Source organism: Anomaloglossus baeobatrachus, chromosome 9 (genome assembly GCF_048569485.1).
Source record: "Anomaloglossus baeobatrachus isolate aAnoBae1 chromosome 9, aAnoBae1.hap1, whole genome shotgun sequence".
NCBI classification, from domain to species: domain Eukaryota; kingdom Metazoa; phylum Chordata; class Amphibia; order Anura; family Aromobatidae; genus Anomaloglossus; species Anomaloglossus baeobatrachus.
Window position 1 is genome coordinate 216,294,214 of NC_134361.1, and position 13,850 is coordinate 216,308,063.

At 53.1% G+C, this 13,850-nt stretch overlaps 1 protein-coding gene across 1 annotated transcript in view; it reads right to left on the reverse strand.

Annotated features, from left to right (window-relative positions):
• Positions 1 to 1,588: 1,588 nt before the first annotated feature.
• The window catches only part of FKBP15 (FKBP prolyl isomerase family member 15), a 32,830-nt gene continuing 20,568 nt past the window's right edge, over positions 1,589 to 13,850 (reverse strand). Inside the window, exons 24-27 of the mRNA XM_075324943.1 lie at positions 12,838 to 12,945; positions 5,898 to 6,562; positions 5,638 to 5,728; positions 1,589 to 2,193 (exon numbers count right to left, since the gene is read on the reverse strand). Coding sequence (XP_075181058.1) covers positions 2,116 to 2,193; positions 5,638 to 5,728; positions 5,898 to 6,562; positions 12,838 to 12,945 — 942 coding nt within the window. The 3' untranslated portion in view covers positions 1,589 to 2,115. The remainder of the gene's footprint in view (positions 2,194 to 5,637; positions 5,729 to 5,897; positions 6,563 to 12,837; positions 12,946 to 13,850) is intronic.

The following is a 13,850-nucleotide window of genomic DNA, read 5'->3' on the forward strand; positions in this document are numbered from 1 at the left end:
CATCTGTTTTTTTTTACCTGCGTTTTTGAGTTAAAAAAAAAAATGGACATGTCAGTTCTTTCCTGCGTTTTTCTGCGTTTTCCCCCCATGCAATGCATTGGAAAACGCAGCAAAACAGATCAAAAACGCACCAAATCGCGGCGTCAAAAAGACGCAGTGTGCTAACCTAGCCTAAGCATCCTTAGTGAGGAGATATGGGGGGTTAACTATGTATCCTTAGGGGGGAGGGTTAACTAAGCACCGTTAGTGGGGAGATATGGGGGGTTAACTAAGCACCGTTACTGGGGAGATATGGGGGGTTAACTAAGCACCGTTACTGGGGAGATATGGGGGGTTAACGAAGTACCTTTAGGGGGGGGTGTTAACTAAGCACCCTTAGTGGGGCAATATGGGGTGGTGTTCACTAAGCACCCTTAGTGGGGAGATATGGGTTGGGGTTCACTAAGCACCCTTGGTTTGGAGATATGGGGTGGGAGTTCACTAAGCACCATTAGTGGGGAGATATGAGGGGTTGACATGCATCCAGTTACAACTTATGAAATTATATTCTCCCACCTCTGCAGAATTGAAGCAATGAGCCGGAGGGTGGAGGGTTACTCTGTCATTGATTGCATGATTTACATTTAATGTGATGTATGATCAGTATGAGATTACTTATAACAATAACATTGCCATAAATTAAAAGGTAACCTAAAACCATCTCTAATTTATCCGTATTTACTTGAAGAAAAAAAAGCCAATGTATATGGAGTTAATCTTAAAACAAGGAATTATAGGTTTGGGTAACACTGTGATTAATGGATGTCCCACTGCCATAGGGAACAGCACAGGAAGTATTTTAATTTCTGTATAGTGCTCCCCCAGGAGACATTAAAGGGAATCTGTCACCAGGTTTCTGCTCCCCCATCTGAGAGCAGTATAATGTAGAGACAGAGACCCTGATTCCAGCGATGTCACTTACTGAGCTGTGTGCTGTCACTCTGATAAAAATCAATGTTTCCTCTACTGCAGATCTAGCAGTTATACAGAGCTCATGAATATGCTGGACTACCTGCAGCACACCAAGTAGTCCTGTAATGATAATCTACTGCTGATTAAACAGTGATTTTAATCAAAACTACACTGAACAGCCCAGTAAGTGACAGATCGCTGGAATCAGGATCTCTGCTCCTACAGTATGCTGCTCTCAGATTAGGTGGCAAAAACCTGGTGACAGATTTTCTTTAACCATTTATTCTCTATGGGACTTTTGGTTATATGAATGAGCAGAGGTGCACGTTTGCTCTTCATATAAAAGTGTTCTTGTGACTTACAGGAGATCCCAGGGATCAGTGGATTATCTGCGAGTGGTGGGATAGTGGAGTATTCTGGGAAAATATCTCTATGGAGGTGGGGGGGTCCTAAAGGGGAGCGGCGCTGGTGAGGTATATGCAGGGAAAGGTGCACAATCAGCGGGTATTATGCACAAATTCCGGTGGGTGTTTGCAAAGGTGATGGAACCCGGCGCTGCCGAAATGAGCAGAACCGGCCGACCCGAAATTATAATAACCAGATACAAAAAAAAAAAGATTACAACTGGAGGCTCGTAGCAAATCTGACATAGTCGAAATTGATTTATTGAAGCACAAGGAGGAGGTGGTTTTTTTTTTTAAAAAAAAAAAAAAAAAATCCACAAAATTAGTGACGCTTCCGGATCGGGTTAGTAACACATGATGATGCAGAGACTTCACTAAATCCAATGCACTGCATTCCGGGTCCCGAGCGCCTTCCTGCACTGCATTCCGGGTCCCGAGAGCCTTCCTGCACTGCATTCCGGGTCACGAGCGCCTTCCTGCACTGCATTCCGGGTCACGAGCGCCTTCCTGCACTGCATTCCGGGTCACGAGCGCCTTCCTGCACTGCATTCCGGGTCCCGAGCGCCTTCCTTGCACTGCATTCTGGGTGCTCTACCGTAAAGTGTAGATCATTTTGCAGCAGTGCGTATAAGTCTATGCGGCACATGTGGATTCGCTAGCGGCAGACGTGGCTTTGTGACTTTAGAAGTTCATTGCTCCTCCAGTTTTCCGTTGGTCACGCTCATTAAAAAGGTTCACCTTTAAGACCCGGAAATTATAATTAACCCATCCAGTCCAAGTCCTCATCATCCTCGTCGTCTCCGAAGAGAGGTGCCGGGGGAGGACGTCCCTTCATGCTCTAAAGATGGAAGACACGGTCAGTTTAATTACTTGTCTGAGGTCCTGTTCACATGAGGTTAGTGACGCTACGCACTAACAGGTCCTGCACTTGTATTTATGTGCACCATGGGTGGGAGCGGTTTGGGACTATGAAATGTCCAGACCAACTCCCTTTGAAGGGGGTCAAACGTACACAGTGTCCAGAGCTATATACTGTGCACTGGTCGTTCTCGGTCAGGCAGCTCTGATCATATTCACTTCAATGGGACTGAGCTGCAGAACGGCTACAACAGCAGTGAACACCCCTTATTTCAGGTGTCGGGGCAGGACTAGCGCCCTTTATTTCAGGTGTCGGGGCAGGACTAGCGCCCCTTATTTCAGGTGTCGGGTGCAGGACTAGCGCCCCTTATTTAAGGTGTCGGGTGCAGGACTAGCGCCCCTTATTTAAGGTGTCGGGCGCAGGAGTAGCGCCCCTTATTTCAGGTGTCGGGTGCAGGACTAGCGCCCTTTATTTCAGGTGTCGGGGGCAGGACTAGCGCCCTTTATTTCAGGTGTCGGGGCAGGACTAGCGCCCCTTATTTCAGGTGTCGGGTGCAGGACTAGCGCCCCTTATTTAAGGTGTCGGGTGCAGGACTAGCGCCCCTTATTTAAGGTGTCGGGCGCAGGAGTAGCGCCCCTTATTTCAGGTGTCGGGTGCAGGACTAGCGCCCTTTATTTCAGGTGTCGGGGGCAGGACTAGCGCCCTTTATTTCAGGTGTCAGGGGCAGGAATAGCGCCCCTTATTTCAGGTGTTGGGGCAGGACTAGAGCCCCTTATTTCAGGTGTCGGGTGCAGGACTAGCGCCCCTTATTTCAGGTGTCGGGTGCAGGACTAGCGCCCTTTATTTCAGGTGTCGGGGGCAGGACTAGCGCCCTTTATTTCAGGTGTCAGGGGCAGGAATAGCGCCCCTTATTTCAGGTGTTGGGGCAGGACTAGAGCCCCTTATTTCAGGTGTCGGGTGCAGGACTAGCGCCCCTTATTTCAGGTGTCGGGTGCAGGACTAGCGCCCCTTATTTCAGGTGTCGGGTGCAGGACTAGCGCCCTTTATTTCAGGTGTCGGGTGCAGGACTAGCGCCCTTTATTTCAGGTGTCGGGGCAGGACTAGAGCCCCTTATTTCAGGTGTCGGGTGCAGGACTAGCGCTCCTTATTTCAGGTGTCGGGGCAGGACTAGCGCCCTTTATTTCAGGTGTCGGGGCAGGACTAGCGCCCCTTATTTCAGGTGTCGGGGCAGGACTAGCGCCCCTTATTTCAGGTGTCGGGGGCAGGAATGGTGCCCCTTATTTCAGGTGTCGGGGGCAGGAATGGCGCCCCTTATTTCAGGTGTCGGGCGCAGGACTGGCGCCCCTTATTTCAGGTGTCGGGGCAGGACTAGCGCCCCTTATTTAAGGTGTCGGGTGCAGGACTAGCGCCCCTTATTTAAGGTGTCGGGCGCAGGAGTAGCGCCCCTTATTTCAGGTGTCGGGTGCAGGACTAGCGCCCTTTATTTCAGGTGTCGGGGGCAGGACTAGCGCCCTTTATTTCAGGTGTCAGGGGCAGGAATAGCGCCCCTTATTTCAGGTGTTGGGGCAGGACTAGAGCCCCTTATTTCAGGTGTCGGGTGCAGGACTAGCGCCCCTTATTTCAGGTGTCGGGTGCAGGACTAGCGCCCTTTATTTCAGGTGTCGGGGGCAGGACTAGCGCCCTTTATTTCAGGTGTCAGGGGCAGGAATAGCGCCCCTTATTTCAGGTGTTGGGGCAGGACTAGAGCCCCTTATTTCAGGTGTCGGGTGCAGGACTAGCGCCCCTTATTTCAGGTGTCGGGTGCAGGACTAGCGCCCCTTATTTCAGGTGTCGGGTGCAGGACTAGCGCCCTTTATTTCAGGTGTCGGGTGCAGGACTAGCGCCCTTTATTTCAGGTGTCGGGGCAGGACTAGAGCCCCTTATTTCAGGTGTCGGGTGCAGGACTAGCGCTCCTTATTTCAGGTGTCGGGGCAGGACTAGCGCCCTTTATTTCAGGTGTCGGGGCAGGACTAGCGCCCCTTATTTCAGGTGTCGGGGCAGGACTAGCGCCCCTTATTTCAGGTGTCGGGGGCAGGAATGGTGCCCCTTATTTCAGGTGTCGGGGGCAGGAATGGCGCCCCTTATTTCAGGTGTCGGGCGCAGGACTGGCGCCCCTTATTTCAGGTGTCGGGGCAGGACTAGCGCCCCTTATTTCAGGTGTCGGGGCAGGACTAGCGCCCCTTATTTCAGGTGTCGGGGCAGGACTAGAGCCCCTTATTTCAGGTGTCGGGTGCAGGACTAGCGCCCTTTATTTCAGGTGTCGGGTGCAGGACTAGCGCCCTTTATTTCAGGTGTCGGGCGCAGGACTAGCGCCCTTTATTTCAGGTGTCGGGCGCAGGACTAGCGCCCTTTATTTCAGGTGTCGGGGCAGGACTAGCGCTCTTTATTTCAGGTGTCGGGGGCAGGAATGGCTCCCTTTATTTCAGGTGTCGGGGGCAGGAATGGCGCCCTTTATTTCAGGTGTCGGGGGCAGGAATGGCGCCCCTTAGTTCAGGTGTCGGGCGCAGGACTAGCGCCCCTTAGTTCAGGTGTCGGGGGCAGGACTAGCACCCCTTAGTTCAGGTGTCGGGGGCAGGACTAGCGCCCCTTAGTTCAGGTGTCGGGGGCAGGACTAGCGCCCCTTATTTCAGGTGTCGGGCGTAGGACTAGATCCCCTTATTTCAGGTGTCGGGCGTAGGACTAGAGCCCCTCAATTCAGGTGTCGGGCGTAGGACTAGAGCCCCTCAATTCAGGTGTCGGGCGTAGGACTAGAGCCCCTCAATTCAGGTGTCGGGCGTAGGACTAGAGCCCCTCAATTCAGGTGTCGGGCGTAGGACTAGATCCCTTCATTTCAGGTTTCGGGGGCAGGACTAGAGCCCCTCAATTCAGGTGTCGAGGCAGGACTAGATCCCCTTATTTCAGGTGTCGGGTGCAGGACTAGCGCCCCTTAATTCAGGTGTCGGGCGCAGGACTAGCGCCCCTTAGTTCAGGTGTCGGGGGCAGGACTAGAGCCCCTCAATTCAGGTGTCGGGCGTAGGACTAGAGCCCCTCAATTCAGGTGTCGGGTGCAGGACTAGAGCCCCTCAATTCAGGTGTCGGGGGCAGGACTAGCGCCCCTTATTTCAGGTGTCGGGTGCAGCACTAGATCCCCTTATTTCAGGTGTCGGGCGCAGGACTAGCGCCCCTTATTTCAGGTGTCGGGGGCAGGACTAGAGCCCCTTATTTCAGGTGTCGGGGGCAGGACTAGAGCCCCTTATTTCAGGTGTCGGGCGCAGGACTAGATCCCCTTAATTCAGGTGTTGAGTATAGGACTACCGCCATCTGATATGGATGACCCATCCTAAGCATAGGTCATCAATATGCTCAGATATGGACAACCCCTTTAAGTGAAAGATGAGAACTTACCACTTCCTCCTCTTCGTCATCTTCACGTTTCTCTTTGGTCGTAGAAGATGCATCTTTAAATAAATCCTCTTCATCATCAGACTCCTCCAGACTGAAAGGAAACAGATAATCGGTGAGTGCAGACACATACACATCCATGTTGGTCAAACGATAAGTCCATATCACCACTGACCGTGGTGCCCTCCTACCCTCTATGGACGGATCGGTTGCGTCACATCTGGTCACCCCGAGCATTTCCAGGCCAATCTACCAGAACTGACCTGACATTCGGCGCTCCCTCTTTCTTCGGACTGGCGTCCCCCTTCCCCTGTGCCTCGGGACATCCCGTAGAGCCGAGGGTTGGCATCTCGCCCTTCGGAGGCACGGGGCTGCTGCTTTCCTCATCACTCCCGAATGGCGGAGGGTCGTCCCTTTTCTCGTCCTCAGAGTCGTTAGTCTTGGATAAGGCAACAGGAGACTCTTCTGACTTCTGAACGTCTCCCTTTTGGTCCTCACCAGCCTCTGGAGAAGGTTCATGGACCAGCACATCACCCATGGTGGTCCCGGACTGTGAAGATTCTCCGGTGGTCTCTTCCACGTAGGTAACCATACTAGACTCCGGCAGATCGCTGGAGATCATGTGCACTAGAGCCGATGGGGTGTCCAGATCCTCCTCGATCACCTTCACCACCACTTCATTCTCCATCGCTGAGGATACTTCTTGGTTTGGAAACCCATTGACAACTTCTTTAGTTTCGGGGGTCTCATCAATCTGTCCATGATCTACAGAGGGGGGTGCACTTAGATTTGAAGACGTCGTCACAGCAACATGTGGCTCCGGCGGGGCGGCAGTTTCTGCCTCCTCGTCCCCGTCCTCCTCCTCCTCGCTGCTGCTTCCCGCCGGCGGCTCCTCCTGGGATTTGTTCAGTAACTGTAGTGTTGTTGCCTGAAAAAATACAAGAGGTCGTCTGTCCTTCTACATACAAAAGAAGGGAATTTTGTTACTTACCGTAAATTCCTTTTCTTCTAGCTCTTATTGGGAGACCCAGACGATTGGGGTATAGCTACTGCCCTCTGGAGGCCACACAAAGCACTACATTAAAAGTGCAAGGCCCCTCCCCCTCTGGCTATACCCCCCCCCGTGGTATCACGGGTTCTCCAGTTTTAGTGCCAAAGCAAGAAGGAGGAAGCCAATAACTGGTTTAAACAAATTAACTCCGAATAACATCGGAGAACTGAAAAACCGTTCAACATGAACAACATGTGTACCCGCAAACAACAAAAAAACATCCCGAAGGACAACAGGGCGGGTGCTGGGTCTCCCAATAAGAGCTAGAAGAAAAGGAATTTACGGTAAGTAACAAAATTCCCTTCTTCTTCAGCGCTCTATTGGGAGACCCAGACGATTGGGACGTCCAAAAGCTGTCCCTGGGTGGGTAAAGAAATACCTCATGTTAGAGCTGCAAAACAGCCCTCCCCTACGGGGGTGTCACTGCCACCTGCAGGACTCTTCTACCTAAGCTGGCATCCGCCGAAGCATAGGTATGCACCTGATAATGCTTGGTGAAAGTGTGCAGACTGGACCAGGTAGCTGCCTGGCACACCTGTTGAGCCGAAGCCTGGTGACGTAATGCCCAGGACGCACCCACGGCTCTGGTTGAGTGGGCTTTTAGCCCTGAAGGAACCGGAAGCCCCGCAGAACGGTAGGCCTCTAGAATTGGTTCTTTGATCCATCGAGCCAGGGTGGCTTTAGAAGCCTGCAACCCCTTGCGCGGACCAGCGACAAGGACAAAAAGTGCATCGGCACGGCGCATGGGCGCCGTGCGGGAAATGTAGATTCTGAGTGCTCTCACCAGATCTAGCAAACGTAAGTCCTTTTCATACCGGTGAACCGGATGAGGACAAAAAGAAGGCAAGGATATATCCTGATTAAGATGAAAAGAGGATACGACCTTAGGGAGAAACTCCGGAATAGGGCGCAGCACTACCTTGTCCTGGTGGAACACCAGGAAGGGAGCCTTGGATGACAGAGCTGCCAGCTCAGACACTCTCCGAAGAGATGTGATCGCAACAAGAAACGCCACTTTCTGTGACAGCCGAGAAAAGGAAACTTCCTTCAGAGGCTCGAAGGGCGGCTTCTGGAGAGCAACTAGTACCCTGTTCAGATCCCATGGATCTAACGGCCGCTTGTACGGGGGCACAATATGACAGACCCCCTGCAGGAACGTGCGCACCTTAGAAAGACGTGCTAGACGCTTCTGAAAAAACACGGATAGTGCCGAAACTTGCCCTTTAAGGGAGCTGAGCGACAAGCCCTTTTCTAACCCCGATTGCAGGAAGGAAAGAAACTTGGGCAATGCAAATGGCCAGGGAGACACTCCCTGAGCAGAGCACCAGGATAAGAAAATCTTCCACGTTCTGTGGTAGATCTTAGCCGAATTCGACTTTCTAGCTTGTCTCATTGTGGCAACGACTCCTTGAGATAATCCTGCAGATGCTAGGATCCAGGACTCAATGGCCACACAGTCAGGTTCAGGGCCGCAGAATTCTGATGGAAAAACGGCCCTTGGGACAGTAAGTCTGGTCGGTCTGGCAGTGACCACGGTCGACCGATCGTGAGATGCCACAGATCCGGATACCACGACCTCCTCGGCCAGTCTGGAGCGACGAGTATGATGCGGCTGCACTCGGATCTGATCTTGCGTAGCACTCTGGGCAAGAGCGCCAGAGGCGGAAACACGTATGGGAGCTGAAACTGCGACCAATCTTGAACCAAGGCGTCTGCCGCCAGAGCTCTTTGATCGCGCGACCTCGCCATGAATGCCGGGACCTTGTTGTTGTGCCGGGATGCCATTAGGTCGACGTCCGGCACTCCCCAGCGGCGACAGATTTCCTGAAACACGTCCGGGTGAAGGGACCATTCCCCTGCGTCCATGCCCTGGCGACTGAGGAAGTCTGCTTCCCAGTTTTCTACGCCTGGGATGTGAACCGCGGATATGGTGGATGCTCTGTCCTCCACCCACATTAGAATGCGCCGGACTTCTTGGAAGGCTTGCCGACTGCGCGTCCCTCCTTGGTGGTTGATGTATGCCACCGCTGTGGAGTTGTCCGATTGGATTCGGATCTGCTTTCCTTCCAGCCACTGTTGGAAGGCCAGTAGAGCAAGATACACTGCTCTGATTTCCAGAACATTGATCTGAAGGGTGGACTCCTGCGGAGTCCACGTCCCCTGAGCCCTGTGGTGGAGAAATACTGCTCCCCACCCTGACAGACTCGCATCTGTCGTGACTACTGCCCAGGATGGGGGCAGGAAGGATCTTCCCTGAGACAATGAGGTGGGAAGGAGCCACCATTGTAGGGAGTCCTTGGCCGTCTGGGAAAGCGAGACTTTCCTGTCCAGGGACGTTGACTTCCCGTCCCATTGGCGGAGAATGTCCCATTGAAGTGGGCGCAGATGAAACTGCGCAAAGGGAACTGCTTCCATGGCTGCCACCATCTTCCCTAGGAAATGCATGAGGCGCCGCAAGGGATGCAACTGGCCCTGCAGAAGAGATTGCACCCCTGTCTGTAGTGACCGCTGCTTGTTCAGCGGAAGCTTCACTATCGCTGCTAGAGTATGAAACTCCATGCCAAAATACGTTAGTGATTGAGTCGGTGATAGGATCGACTTTGGAAAGTTGATGATCCATCCGAAAGACTGTAGGGTCTCCAGCGTAGCATTCAGGCTGCGCTGACATGCCTCTTGAGAGGGAGCTTTGACCAATAAATCGTCTAGGTAAGGGATCACCGAGTGTCCCTGAGAGTGCAAGACTGCTACCACCGCCGCCATGACCTTGGTGAAGACCCGTGGGGCTGTCGCCAGACCAAATGGCAGAGCTACGAACTGAAAATGGTCGTCTCCTATCACAAAACGTAGAAAACGTTGATGTTCTGTAGCAATTGGCACGTGGAGATAAGCATCTTTGATGTCTATTGAGGCAAGGAAGTCTCCTCTGGACATTGAGGCAATGACAGAGCGGAGGGTTTCCATCCGGAACTTCCTGGCGTGTACATGTTTGTTGAGCAGTTTTAGGTCCAGAACAGGACGGAAGGAGCCGTCCTTTTTTGGAACCACAAAGAGATTGGAGTAAAACCCTTGCCCTTGTTCCTGAGGAGGGACTGGGATCACCACTCCTTCCGCTCTTAGGGAGTCCACCGCCTGCAGCAGAGCATCTGCTCGGTCTGGATGTGGGGAGGTTCTGAAGAACCGAGCTGGAGGACGAGAATTGAACTCGATTCTGTACCCGCGAGACAAAATGTCCGTCACCCACCGGTCTTTGACCTGTGACATCCAAATGCCGGAAAAGCGGGAGAGCCTGCCCCCGACCGGCGATGCGGAGGGAGGGGGCTGGAAGTCATGAGGTAGCCGCTTTGGAAGTGGTACCTCCATTTGCTTTCTTGGGGCGCGTGTGAGCCCGCACGAATCTGAGTTTCTTTGCGTCCTCTGAGTCCCTTTGGACGAGGTAAACGGTGTCTTGCCCGAACCTCGAAAGGACTGAAACCTCTGCTGCCACTTTTTCTGCTGAGGTTTGGTTGTTCTGGGTTGTGGTAAAGAGGAGTCTTTACCCTTGGACTGCTTAATGATATCAGCCAATGGCTCGCCAAACAGTCTATCTCTAGATAAAGGCAAACTGGTTAAACATTTTTTGGAACCAGCATCTGCTTTCCAGTCCTTTAACCACAAGCTCTGCGCAAAACTACCGAATTGGCGGACGCCATTGAGGTGCGACTGGTAGATTCTAGGACCGCATTGATAGCGTAAGACGCAAACGCCGACATCTGCGTGGTAAGGTGCGCCACTTGCGGCACTGCTGGATGCATGATAGCATCCACTTTTGCTAAGCCAGCTGAAATAGCCTGGAGTGCCCATACGGCTGCGAATGCCGGAGCAAACGACGCGCCGATAGCTTCATAGACAGATTTTAACCAAAGGTCCATCTGTCTGTCATTGGCATCTTTAAGTGAAGCGCCATCCTCCACTGCAACTATGGATCTAGCTGCAAGTTTGGAAATCGGGGGGTCTACCTTTGGACACTGTGTCCAGCGCTTGACCACCTCAGGGGGGAAAGGGAAACGCGTATCTTTAGATCGTTTAGAGAAACGCCTTTCTGGGTGAGCGTCGTGCTTCTGGATTGATTCTCTGAAGTCAGCGTGATCCAACAAAGCACTCAATTTACGCTTGGATAAAGGAAACGAAACTTCTCCTGCTCCGCAGCCGCCTCCTCTGCAGAAGGAGCTGGGGGAGAAATATCCAACAGCCTATTGATGGCTGAGATAAGGTCGTTTACCATGGCATCCCCATCAGGGGTATCCAGGTTGAGAGGGGTTCCAGGAATGGATTCCTGATCACTCTCATCAGACACATCACAGGGAGACTGATTGCGCTGAGACCCTGAGCAGTGTGATGACGTTGAGGGTCTTTCCCAGCGAGCTCGCTTAGGGTGGCTGGGGCTATCATCTGAGTCATAATCCTCGGCCTGTGAAGCCGGGGACCCCCCTGTGGGCTGGATTAATTCCAAGTGAGGGGGACCTGAGGACAGAGGCCTCGCCGTGCCCAAAGACTGAGCCCATGCATAGATTGCAAGGTTTCAAGGATTTTTGCCATAGAGACAGACATATTATCAGCAAAACTGCAAAGTCTGTCCCTGTCACCGGGGCAGGACTTACAGGCGTCTCAGCCTGGGTCACTCTCCCTCCTGACTCCGGCTGGCGAAGCAGCACCGGGTCGGAGCATTGCACACAATGGGGGTCATCGGAGCCTGCTGGGTAGATTAGCCCCACATGCAGCACACGCAGTATACACAGCCCTAGCCGTGGCAGGCTTGCGTTTTGAGGATGACATGTTGTTGCTTCCACAGAGGGATCTGGGAGATGCAGCCAGAAGCGCACCTCACAGTGCAAGAAATACAATATCTCTATATCCTACCCAGTACACCGATACACCGTGAGGCACTAGAGGGACCAGCACAGAAAAATCGCTTACCGCCCGCTTAAAAAGCGGGTGTGTGGTCGCCAGATAGCCCCTAGTCCAGGTCTCCCAGAGCCTTGCGTCCTTCCTCCAGCCAGACTGCATGTAATGGCTGCCGGCGTCCTGAGAGGAAGGGGGCGGGCCCTGGGCGTTCCTGGCTAAGAGCGGGAAGCCTGCTTCCCTCTGTGCCTAGTGTGAGGGCTGGAGCATGTAAATCAGGCTCCAGCCCTCGTCGCTGCTAGCGAACAGCGTCTCTCCCCTACCCTGAATGACAGGGTGGGGGCGGGAACGAATCGGAGCTGCCGGCGTCCTAGGCCCAAAAAGCCGGGGACTCAATTTATAACCGCCGCCGCCGTAAAAGCGCGGACGGCGGATCCCCGGCGCACCACAAGTCACAGCAGCGCCGCCCGGTCCAGAGGGGGGTCGGCGCTGCGTTCCCATACACAAAAAATCCCCCAGTAATCTGTAGGGACACTAACTCCAACGTTGCGGTCCCCGGCGCACTACAACACCCAGCCAGCCCGGAGTGTGTCTGTGCCTGCCGGGACACAGAGTACCTGTATGATGCAGGGCCTGTCCCTGATCGTACTCCTGCTCCGTCTCCATCAGGTTCTAATGGGTCTGTGGATGGAGCCCGGCGTCAGAGCTGAGAGGCCGGCAGGATCCCACTTCCACAGAGCCCCTCAGGGGGATGTGGAAGGAAAACAGCATGTCAGGCTCCAGCCCTGTACCAGCAATAGGTACCTCAACCTTACAACACCATCCAGGGTGAGAAGGGAGCATGCTGGGGACACTATATGTGTCCTCTTTTCTTCCATCCGAAATAGTCAGCAGCTACTGCTGACTAAAATCTGTGGAGCTATGTATGGAATGTCTGACCTCCTTCGCACACAAAGCTAAAACTGGAGAACCCGTGATACCACGGGGGGGGGGTATAGCCAGAGGGGGAGGGGCCTTGCACTTTTAATGTAGTGCTTTGTGTGGCCTCCAGAGGGCAGTAGCTATACCCCAATCGTCTGGGTCTCCCAATAGAGCGCTGAAGAAAAAACCCATCACCCCCATTTCAAGAGCTCTGCTTGCTTCGATTTTCATGATGCATTGGTGTAGGCAATCCTCTGAGCTAAAGCAGCAGCTCCATCCTTTACCTAAACTGATACATTGTAACAAACCCGCCACAGAATAGAGGTTCCAGGATGATAATGGTGTCCCAATACCTTTATGGTGCTCATGATGGCGCCCAGCACGGCCCGTCCGGTGTACGACTCTTCCAAGTCAAACTCTCGCCGGAGGGACTGGAATACTCCGTTCATGATCTTCTTCACCTATGGGATGAATGGGACAACGAGGATGACCATCTGCACCCGCCATCATCAATAGTAATTGCATGCCAATTAGCGTACTGTATTTATCGTTTTATAAGACGCACCCCAAATTTAGAGGGGAAAAAAAAATGTAATGTTAAAATGAGGGTCTTCTAATCCTAGTGCGTTTTATAATATCTCACCAGGGGGAGCGGCGGAGCAATTCAGGAAGGTCTCAGGAGGCAGGGTGGGCGATGCTGCGGGCTTAAATGAGGGGGTGTTGCGGTTCAGGAGGGTTAATAATATTGCTCGGGGGTGTCATCAATCTGCCAGCGGGCTGAACGGGTGACACTGCATTGGAGCGACTCAAAGGGTCACCGGACGGGGTGTCTCGGCGGCGGGTTCCATTGAATCTCTCGGATATGGCTTACCGGGGCGGTGGTGGTGGAGCAGTGTCAAAGGAGGCAGAGTCACGTGGGGTGTCATTGATCTGCGAGTGGGCCGTCTTGGCGGCGGGTGCATTGATCTGACTGTGGGGCTACATTGAATCACCCGCGGTTGATGAGATGGACTTCAAGAAAATGGCTGCGGAGGTGGTGCGTGCTCAGATAGGACTCTGCGGCCATTTTCTTGAAGTTCATCGTGTCAATCACATGCGATTCAATGGAGCCTGCAGTCAGCTCAATGCACCCACCGCCGAAACAACCCCGCAACCCACCTGCCCACAGATCAATGATGCCCGTTTTGACACCCCTGAGCGCATCCAAGGACCCTGTCTCCTATGACCTCGCTCCGCCGCCTCGGTAAGCCATAGCCAGATTTTAAGACGCATCTTCATTTTACCCTTAGTTTTTTTTTTTGGGAAAAAAAAGTGCATCTGCAATCTAGAAAATACGGTATGTCTAAAAATCCAGTAACACTATCAT